A 10,471-nucleotide genomic window follows, 5' to 3' on the forward strand; every position below is an offset into this window, starting at 1 on the left:
GATAGAAAATAGTGTGTCCCCTATATTTTATGCATTTGTCACTTACCCACTATGCGCGTAGGAAATTGGAAGGGCCCAGAAAGCGTTAGGCAACGTCTCACGATGATGTAGTTGAGCAGGCTGATGCTACCTTGGATGCCATTTCCTCGCTGGTTTCTGAAGAGCTTGTCAGGTTGCTCTGCAATACTCCGTACATCTGGCTGTTATTCTTTCTTTCCTCTCCTTTTGCCCACATGTCTTACATAATTAAAATTACATCATGCCAAGACTTAGCCGCCAACTTTGACGCTAGTCCCCTTTTGGCGCTGACGTCAGCATCGCCTCCTCTTCTCCTTTTGGGAATTTTCGACTTCAAGACTTCAACTTCATCTCAACTTTTTGCTCTTTTTTCCGACGTTTATAAGATCGCTCGTCTTGTTTCTCTGGTGCTGCTTCGGCTGTTTTGTCTTGGTGGGTACACCCTCCTGTCGCCGTCAGTATGCTGAAACATTGACTTTCGCCGCCTCCTTAACCCCTTTGGCCAAGCTTCTCTAGCCCGCCATATAAAAGTTCACGAACTTATATATGTACTTATTATACCTGCAGCGTCCAACCGCTGAACTGGGATCATATACAGCCTGCCAGCCTGTCGTTGACCAGGTTTATTGACTTCGTCTTTCCTGCCCGTCCCACCGATCCATTCCCAGGGTCCCTTTACCGCCCGTTCAACCTCGCTCGTCTTTCGTGGGGAGAAAAACGAAACGAAGGTCGCGCCCGCCACATCCACCCCCAGGCTGTGCTCGATTTACATTCATAAAAAACAATAGATAAACAGCAAGAGCAGGCTTGAAGCCAACTTCGTTCAGAGCTGCATGTGTGTGCTGCGTGTGTGTCCGTAAAGCCATTCCGATTGATCGACGCTAACACGACCTGGTGCCTGCGTCCCCTCGACCGGCCGGGGGCTTGCGTCTTCGTCGTCCTTCTCAACCCTTTTATTCCCTCTCTTATATGTGGCCACTGTCAACCACCTCTTCGCACACAACAGGAAGGGTCCGGTTTTTGCTACTATTTTTTTATTTTTATTTTTTTTTTTTATTATTTTACTTCTTCACTTGAAGTCTTCGTGTAGCTTGACCAGCTGTGCGGTCGTCCTGCGCGGATCAGGAAAAGGTAGGGTTAAATTCTCCTCAGCTTTCGGCTGTTTTTTGGTTTCAGCTTCAACTATCCCCTCCCCTATTGGCCGCGCGCATGTCATTTTTTGGTCTGTTGCTTCTCTGTTGTATTCGAACCTGTCGATCGTCTCAGTTCAGACGAATAACTCCGTCACTGCCTGAATCAAATTCGTTGATGGAGTCGAGGCTCCTCGCAGGGCACACTCTCTCTCTCCCCGGTACAGCGTCTCACGAAGAGCGGAGTGAAGGCGGAAGTGATGCAGGAGAAATATCAAGCAGAGGGTTGAAGAAAGTGAAGAGTGAGAGAGGGAGAAGGAGAGGGAGAGAGAGAGAAAGTCAGCCCTATCTCACAACATTCTTTTTTGTTGTATCCCCATGTTGTACGAAGCCTTTCTAGTGTCATTCTTTATCCCTTGTCCGTTGAAGGTTGCTTTTTTCTGTGGTCGTCTGCAATCAATTTCGACGTGCGACGAATACCATGTCCTGTCATGTTTGTTGCCTCATCGATTCCTTCACCGTCTCTTGAATACAATCCCACTTTTCAGCTGCTTTACACAGGAAATGAACTTGGCTTACCTGATATATTTTCTAGATTCGCAACCTTTCTGTGAACGCAACAGCTCTCTCCCCCTTTTCGTGTCACCCACATTTCTGTCGGCGACTGCTCATATCTCACCAACCCAACCCGACGCTTGAAACAGCCCGAAGCCAGCCTTCTACGGCATTGGTAGCCTGCTGACTCTATTGTCCTATCATCCTGCTCTTTCTTGGACATCATAATCGCCTACGTGGTGCAGGGAGCGTATCCGATCAATCATCGCCCGGCATATCTGCATCCATCCATTGCGTTGGAGCCCAATCCTGAAAATAGCCCGCCGCATACCTTGTTCACTAGTCGACACATAAAACATAGATCTTAATTCAGATTCCACGTTTTAGCGGAGTATTTTTGCCTAATTTCATGCGATTGTGACGGCATTAATAGGACAGATTGACAACCGGGGCTGGCTCTTCGTGCTTTTATATCCTGACTGGTATACTACATCTTGGACGCACCCAATTTCAGCCTGATATCCTTTCTTACCTCACCCTGCATTATTCACGCCGAGTCTTCGACGCTTGTTGTCTTTTATCACTGTCAAGATGACTAACTTGGTCCATTTTAGCCAGAACCCTGATCCGGTGTTGTCTTCAAGCACTAGGCTTCCATACCACGGTCATATTTCGTTTGCAATTTTCACATCGACATATCAGATCTCACGGTACATCCCCAAAGGGAGGTCCAATAGATCATCAGTCTACATACCTGCCAATATGGCCAGAAAATCATTCCAAACGTCTCCAATACACCCTCAAAAGTCCAGCCGCGATACCTCCCCTCAATCCAAAACATCACCTCCGCCGAGGCTGAGCCCTACATCGACATTTCCGAAGGGCTCAACCATCAGAACTGTGACTTCCACATCATCAAATGAGCTGGAAAACACCGACTTCCAGGAACGGGAAAATATCGCAAACAAGGCCGAACAGCCACAGTCGCCGAGCATTACTGCTATTCCGCCATACCCCCCGTCACCTCAGCAAGGAAACAAACATGCAAGAGATCCTTCCAAATCCTTTTTCTCTAACCTCAAAGCATCCAGATCTGCCCAACGGATACATCTCTCAGACGCGTCAAGTGGACATTCCGGTGAGGAAAAATCTTCAATGAGTAGAGGCAGTTCTAGGGATAGGGCCGGCCGCGGCGTGACGCGAACATCGCCAAAACCTGACTCACCTAAGCAGACTGACAAACCCAACAGTATGTATGCAGTTGCTTTTATTCACAATACTACGCTAACCCTGGCCCCTGCCCCTTGTTCTTAGGCGATACAAGTGAAGATCACCAATCCCCCCCTCCACGCTCCGCAAGCTTAAAGCCAGCAGAAGACTCCACCTCAACCTCCAACCCGCCAATACTTCCACCACCTTCTTCCTCGGCGCCACCCGCCCCTTCAGCAATACACTCTCTTAACCCAAAGAAAAGCAAACCACGCTTTGGAGGCTTGTTGGCTCGTACCCGCTCCATCCGTGCTGACGACGGTTTACAAAGCCCTCGTTCGGCCGCACCCAAGAAACGACCCTCAAATGGCCTTTTGCGCCTCGACGAGACCCGTACTGATACTGATCCCCCACTAAAAACTGCTCCTTTACACCAAGAACGAACATTCAGAGACGTCATGGGATCGACTGCCCGTAACCGTTCTGCGGATCGACCAGCCACCCGAGATGGCAGTCGTAACGTCTCAAATCAGAATGCCAGTTTACAGTCTCTGCAAGCAAATCCAAAGCGAGAACGTAGCCACGGAAGCTCTATGATGAGCTCTGTAGCAAGTTCATCGCTATTCAACAATATCAAAAACACTTCCAGCGGAGCGGCAGATCGTATTGGTAAAGCTGGCAAGGGGTTCTTCGGGAAAATTGCGCGCAGCGGCAGCAGCCATGAGCGAGAGGTTATCCCGGATGATAACTACGTATGTTCAGTAATAAATCTGCCTCTTGTAGAGCAGACACGGCGAACGAGGATGGTTAAGAGTTTGAGAAACTCTAAAGATAAAACAGAATTTTGGATGCCTGCTTTACCTTGGAGATGTATCGAGTACGTATATATATCATTTTTGTTTTCTTGTGAGCCCATGGCGAAGCGGTACTAATTGCTATCTTTCTTGCTAGTTACCTTAACTTCAAGGGCTGCGAGGAAGAGGGGTTATATCGTGTTCCTGGCAGCGGGAAGGAGGTTAAACATTGGCAACGACGATTTGATACAGGTTTGTGCACACCTGGTTGCTCAGGGTTCTCTAGGAATATCCCTTGCTAAGACATTGATAGAACTCGATATCAACCTCTTCGATGAGCCTGATCTCTATGATATCAACACCATAGGATCAATGTTTAAAGCATGGCTCCGCTGTCTTCCTGACGAAATATTACCGAAAGAAACGCAGGCAAAGATTGCGGCTGAATGCCCCGGCGCCACCACAGCACCGCAACTTCTCAAAGACGAACTCTCCAAATTACCCCCATATAACTATTACCTCCTCTTCACAATCACTTGTCATCTCAGCCTACTCCACTCTTACGTCGACAAGAACAAAATGGACTACCGCAACTTATGTATCTGTTTCCAACCATGCTTGAAGATAGATGGATATTGCTTCAACTTCCTTGTATGCGACTGGAAGAACTGCTGGCAGGGATGCTGGACGGAGAAGGAACATCTCGAGATTGAGGCGGAGCTTGATAGGCAAGAGAGGGAGAAACAGCGACAGCTCAATGGTAATACTTTGGATACATCATCATTGGTGCCATCAAGGGCGTCTGGTGTTACGGGCGAAGAGAGAGCCATCTCTTCATCAGGTAGCAGCCAGCCACCACCACAAATGCCACAATCACCGCAGCGATCGCCACGGCGGCGATCGCGTAGCTCTACTGATTGCACTGATGGAACTCGTACTATACCCAGAAGTAACAACTCAACCCGCTCCGTTAGCCCCAAGAAAAGTGCCAAAGAGGTATCCCACCCTAGTACTCATTCTCGATCAGCCTCACAGCTCCCTGAGTTAGGACCTCCACTATCACCTATAAGATTTTCGACCGAACTTACTACCTGATATTCTTTAATCTACCTACCAACCTACCTTACCCATCTCACTTTCCATACCTTTAACCCAGACCAGGCTTGAAAGAGGCGCATGAACATGGAGAAATAACACCTTAATAGACCGTGCGGTATTCCCTATTTTTATTATCATCACCGCGTCGCAACTAATATTTGTTCACGGAACATTTTCTCCCATATATTCTCGCGGTGGATTATACCTATTTACTAACCTATTACCTCCACGTCTATGCACCTATCTCTCCTTCTTAACATGATCCCCTTCGCCACCGTTCCATACTCCTTACTTTTCATAACGAGTTTCTTGTTTATCGCTTGTTTTTTTTTATTTCCCCCTCCGGCTGGTTTTTTGATGACTTTTGCGGTTTTTGCTTTTATTGGTTCTACGTGCAAAGCATTGGTTCGGCGCATCGAGCGATTTGATATCTTCGGCGCATTCTATTCTACTCATATCTTGTTCTCATATTTTGGCTCTGCTTTTTGAATCCTTTATCCTTTTTATTTTGGCGACTGTCTGCGTCTGTCTTGTTGATACAAGTTGAATAAATCCGTTTGAATTAATACCACTCTTTATATTATTTAATAGACTGTCGACTATTCAACTTTCCTGCTAGGCAACTTCAATAATTGGATTTAACATCCGATCTTCTGCTCTCTGTCTACTGAAAAATCGAAATGATTCGATCCAGTAGCTAGCTCCTTAGTACTGTAGTTCACATAGTTTGATCATTTACTTTTCAAGTCTTTATACTACACGTATATAGCTATTGCTCTCCTTAACTCCATGCGATTTATTCAAACAGAAAATCAGAATCCGTAACACCCGGCAAAAATTAACAAGTCGACTTTTCCACTTCCACATTCTTCCTGTAGGTCCCTTATTTCGATTTTCCAGCTCTGGCTTTGCGCTCATTAGCCCTCATCTTTCTCTCGTTCCTTCTCGCCCGCTCCATTCGCTCTTTTCTACCCTCGTTTCTAATTGACTTCCCCTCCTTGTTCATTTGTTCCTCCTTCTTCCATTTTGAATCATCCACTTCCACCAGCCAGTCGTTCTCAGACGCCTTGTTCTTCCCCTTATATCCCCACTTGGGCACCCACTCACCCTTCTCTTCATCATAAACTAGATTCTTCTTTCGTTCTGTGTCGGCTAAGCCACTACCAATCTTGGTATTATACTGGCCAATTCCTTTCTTGCGGGCGAACAGCTCCCATTTGGTAGGTGGTTTGGGTGTGGGAAGTGGTTTGAAACGTGGTACCATGGTTGTTGGGCGTGGAAGGGTGAGAAGCACTCCCTCATGCATGGAGGTGGTTATCGGGCATGTGGTAAGGAGCTGGTTGACAAGGCACTGGGCGCCGTCGCGAGCTGTCGCTTTAAGAGCCTGGTTTAATACTAGCGGTGAAGTTCTGGCGGACTGAGGAAGATCAATTGGGTTCGCATCTAGGGCCATGAGGTTTCCTAGGTCGAATACATAGGGCGTGGGCTTTTCGACTGTTATCGGCCTGGATTGGCATGTTAGATAAAAATGAATATATCTAGATGGGTGGGACACATACAGTCTTTCGGGCTTTGTCTTGGATTTCGCCTTTGGCTCAGCTGTGGAATTCGCCATGGCTACGTCTGTCATGATGTCCAAATTGTTAAATTCCTAACATGCGACTCTTGTACAAAGATAAATTTATCCTTTTTTTATATCAAATTCCGAATAAGTGGGTCTTCTTGCCGCTTTTAAAATAGTTTCACAATCAGTATAAAGCACGTGATATTTTTAAAACGGCGTCAATATTTTCCCTTTTCGGCCCTTCATAACTTTTTCTCTCTTCAAAAAAAACGATTTCAAGAAGCCAAAAACTCCTCTGCGAAAGAACAACAAGGTTGAATCCCGCAAGCCATTGGCATTGGGTACGAGCCAGATAGCAACCTGGTGTACCCGAAGATGGCTTCCTCATGTTGCTGGAGATGTGTTTCCCACATTCGCCCAGTATACCCGTCTCGAGCGCTCTCACTACCATCACAACCTTTAACCCTTCTCCGTACACCAGCCATCTCCTCCTCTTTCCATACCAGCGCGACACTCAATGCTCTACCACCCAAGAAAGGGAAGAATCAGAGTGTCGGACCTAAATTCCGTCAAGCACGAAGCTCACGAGTCTCCCGAAAGGGCAAGCCAACCAAACCAGCTCGACGAAGCCCAGAGGAACGCAAAGCTTTGAGCCATCGAATCGTGCTAAGTAATAACAATGCGCTGGAAGTTACCGGCCTTCAGGAGCTCAGTGTGGCCAACCTTAGTGACCCAGAGCTTAGAACTCAAGTCGTTGGCCTGCCGATGAACTTAGTCGATAGGCTAAGAGCTGTTGAGGCCTTTAAGAGGAGCCAGGGATGGAATCTATTCAGACGGCCCTGCACTGTGGTTAGGAAGGAGACAGTGGATCTGGGTAGATTAATTGAGCAGATTAGTGAGAGGGAGAAGGGCCCGGGGGCAGCAATGAGCATTGTCACAGGCGGTAAGCGTACGGGGAAGAGTGTCCACCTGCTCCAGGCCACTACCATGGCTTTCTTGAAGAACTGGATTGTTGTCACAATCCCAGACGGTATGTGCCCGCCCTTGCAACACCATAAGCCTTGAGCTGAAAGCTAACATGCCATCTAGCCTGGGATCTGGTCAATGGAACGACCGCCTATGCTCCTCTCCCTAACTCACAACCAATCAAATACTTCCAGAAAAATGCCACCGCGAGCCTTCTCAAACGCATAGCCGAAGGAAACCAGGATGTGCTCTCGAAGCTGCATATCTCCCGATCACACCCCAATGTGAAGGACCCTGGGCTCTCCCTCCTCGAGCTCGCAAACATTGGTATCCAGCAACCAGACCTCTCATGGCCGATATTCCGCTCCCTCTGGTCCGAGCTTACGGCAACCGGACCAGCAATGAACACCAAGGGCACAAAACCATTCAAGGCCCGCCCTCAGATCCTAGTCACGGTCGACAACATCGCTCACTGGATGGCCGAAACAAGTTACCGCAGCGCAGAGTACAAGCCTATTCATGCCCATGACTTTACGATTGTCGAGCACTTCCTCTCACTGGCCCGCATGGAGCCTAAGAAGGCACTTCCAAACGGTGGCCTTGTCCTCTACGCAACGGCTACCTCAAACTCTCTCAGGCTGCCTTCACTGGAACTCGGAATCAAGCAGGTTGCTGCTCGACAAGCCGGTATCAGCCCATCGTCTCCTGATTTCCCTGTCATGTACGGCAAACTCGATGATCGTGTAGTCTCACTCTTTGCTCAGGCAAAGGGGCTGGGCCACTTGGAGCTGAGTGGTCTGTCCAAGGATGAGGCTGCTGGTTTGTTGCAGTACTATGCACGGAGCGGTCTGTTGAGAGAGCGTGTTGACGGGCAGCTGGTTGGCGAGAAGTGGGCCCTGTCTTCTGGTGGTATTGTCGGCGAGCTAGAGCTTCTGGGCCGTCGTCTACGGGCTCTACCCCTTGCTGCTAGTCAGTAGATTCCATGTATCATTGTTTCATGTACATCATCCATCTATATCTTTTTGTCCTCCTTTTCTCTCAGGCTACTGTTTACTGTATGATTACTTGCAACTAGATGAAGAAAGAATAGCATCTTGATTGACTGAATAAAGACCAAAACGATGAACTAGATATCTCAATGCCTTTATATCCTTAGGGCTGAGCTCCCGCCATCCCGCCACGCTCGCACCCTGCCACTAAGCGGAAATCTCGGGCGCTGTGAGATTATATAATGTTAGCCACGTGATACATTTCTCAAACAGGCAAAAACCAACAACATCGCGACTTTTCTTCAACTTCATGTCCGGAGATGGCTTGACTTACTCTCGATGCAGCACTGCTGCGCTACCACAAGACTGACCATGGTCCCTCCGTATCGATTGCGCCGTCTGTCAAGTCACAGTGGTCAGTAATGATGCTTTGGAGAATGGAAGAGAGGCGATACATACCTCGAAGCAGCCGTTGCCGCACTACCACAGGTAAACCTCCCACGAGCCGCTTCCGGTGTCTGCATAAGTGTTAGCTGATTGATGCTGACGATGGATGGCAGGATCAGGATGGGTTACTTGCCTCGATGCAGCATCTGCTGCGCTACCACGGACAGACCATCCTCCAGCGGCATGCAAACCAAAAAAAAAAATGCATGCAAGTGTCTATGAAGGCGTCAGTAAAAGCACACGATGGGGAAGCAAAGTTACTTACCTCGATGCATTTCGTGTTGCGCTACCACTGACAGACCATTCCTCCCTTGCAGCCGAGTGGACAGTGTGGGCCACCGCATTATCAACACACAAACCCAGAAGACTTGTGTGTCAATAACACGGTGGCCCGAATCTCAAAATGGAAACGGTTAGCCCACATCTTTCTTCTGTGATCGAAGAGGGAGGGTTACTTACCTTTGATTGGGAACACGCCCACCACCATCCACCCCGCTCCAGTCTTGGTCCGATTGACCCCCTAAGACGATGTTAGCATGATACCCATGAGATGAGTGGAATGGTGAAGCGACTTACCAGTTGATCCTTGAGCCACCTCTTGATAAAATATGCGATCTATAAACGTAAGCGGTATCAATGGATTCATGAAAAAGCAGAACGCGGCCAAACAAACTTGCGGATGAAACAGATTTTTTTGGTTTTTTTGTTTTTCTGGGGAGATGGGCAGCACGCACGGAAGTACAGCAAGGGGGGAGAGGGCGAGACAGGGCAATGGCATGAGTGGCCGAGCGACTAACCTGGACCCTTGGTCACCCTGGAGCCATTCTGAACATGGCTAAACTGGCCAGGCCTAGCCAAGGTCAGAGTGAACTCCAGGCACCACCCACTTCGAGACATGTTTGATGGTCACCGCATCGCGAAAGGTGACTCGCTTCTTTGGCAGGCTCTTGTCGGTGGTGGAACGCAAGGCACTCTTTCTGGGTAAAGAGTTGGAGCTGCGCTCCTCAGCGGCAAGATCGGCGATCAGATTTTCGGCGCGAATTTGGTGATCGCTGTCAGAGCAGAGATGAAGCCACTGGCACCAACCAACTCTTACCTCCTGGGGAGAGGCACAGTAGGTGTGAATGCCAGGACGCATCCAGCGGCTGACAACTCGGACTTGTCGGGCAGCGGCGAAACGGACCCTCTTCCCTCCGGAGCAGGAAGATGCCTCGCTTTGGACACCGCTGATGTCGAGTGGGGATGCGGCGACAGGAGAGGACTGACCAGGACGAGCCTGACCAGCCCCCTCAGGGTCTACAACGTCAGCGCAGCGGCGTGTGCCTCGAGGACACACAATGGGGGCAGAGAGAGAACGCGGCAAGACGGGGGCGGGAATCCGGGTTGGACGACCAACAAAGGCGAGCCCAGGTTGGATGCGTACAACACGCGGAGGGGCAGAGAAGGGGTCACAGGGGGGGTTGGTACAGGGGAGGGCAGGTCCCGCTGCTGGACGGGAAGATGACGAAAGAGCAAGAACGCGACGACGAAGGGCAGCAATGCGAACGCTCAAATCAGACACAGGGGGATGGGGGAAACAGAACGCGAAGCAACGGGGGAACGAACAAAGGGGGAAGAGAGGGCAGAAGAAACAGGAGACAAAGGGAAAGGGGAAGAAACAGTGGAAAGGATAGGGGACACAGGAAGGGGACGACGCAACAG

The 10,471-nt window shown here is 49.1% G+C and overlaps 5 protein-coding genes across 5 annotated transcripts; 3 read left to right on the forward strand and 2 right to left on the reverse strand.

Moving 5' to 3' along the window:
- Positions 1-2,465: 2,465 nt before the first annotated feature.
- Positions 2,466-4,801, forward strand: MCYG_07392 (conserved hypothetical protein; the record flags this gene model as incomplete). The annotated part of the gene is made up of 4 exons (XM_002843563.1): positions 2,466-2,952; positions 3,018-3,664; positions 3,753-3,789; positions 4,020-4,801. The coding sequence occupies 4 exons, from the start codon at positions 2,466-2,468 to the stop codon at positions 4,799-4,801; spliced, it is 1,953 nt and encodes a 650-aa protein (XP_002843609.1).
- An 886-nt stretch (positions 4,802-5,687) lies between these two features.
- Positions 5,688-6,419, reverse strand: MCYG_07393 (regulator of ribosome biosynthesis; the record flags this gene model as incomplete). Its single annotated transcript, XM_002843564.1, has 2 exons — positions 5,688-6,309; positions 6,364-6,419. 2 exons carry the CDS (start codon positions 6,417-6,419, stop codon positions 5,688-5,690), a joined length of 678 nt encoding a protein of 225 aa, XP_002843610.1.
- Positions 6,420-6,743: 324 nt separating this feature from the next.
- MCYG_07394 (conserved hypothetical protein) lies at positions 6,744-8,311 on the forward strand (the record flags this gene model as incomplete). The annotated part of the gene is made up of 2 exons (XM_002843565.1): positions 6,744-7,398; positions 7,458-8,311. 2 exons carry the CDS (start codon positions 6,744-6,746, stop codon positions 8,309-8,311), a joined length of 1,509 nt encoding a protein of 502 aa, XP_002843611.1.
- Positions 8,312-8,486: 175 nt separating this feature from the next.
- Positions 8,487-9,908, reverse strand: MCYG_07395 (uncharacterized protein; the record flags this gene model as incomplete). Its single annotated transcript, XM_002843566.1, has 8 exons — positions 8,487-8,550; positions 8,695-8,722; positions 8,783-8,841; positions 9,036-9,137; positions 9,230-9,290; positions 9,347-9,385; positions 9,568-9,620; positions 9,658-9,908. 8 exons carry the CDS (start codon positions 9,906-9,908, stop codon positions 8,487-8,489), a joined length of 657 nt encoding a protein of 218 aa, XP_002843612.1.
- A 199-nt stretch (positions 9,909-10,107) lies between these two features.
- MCYG_07396 (uncharacterized protein) lies at positions 10,108-10,443 on the forward strand (the record flags this gene model as incomplete). The annotated part of the gene is made up of 1 exon (XM_002843567.1): positions 10,108-10,443. The coding sequence occupies one exon, from the start codon at positions 10,108-10,110 to the stop codon at positions 10,441-10,443; it is 336 nt and encodes a 111-aa protein (XP_002843613.1).
- Between the last annotated feature and the right edge of the window lie 28 nt (positions 10,444-10,471).

The sequence above is a fragment of the Microsporum canis genome, genomic scaffold (genome assembly GCF_000151145.1).
Source record: "Microsporum canis CBS 113480 supercont1.7 genomic scaffold, whole genome shotgun sequence".
NCBI lineage: Eukaryota > Fungi > Ascomycota > Eurotiomycetes > Onygenales > Arthrodermataceae > Microsporum > Microsporum canis.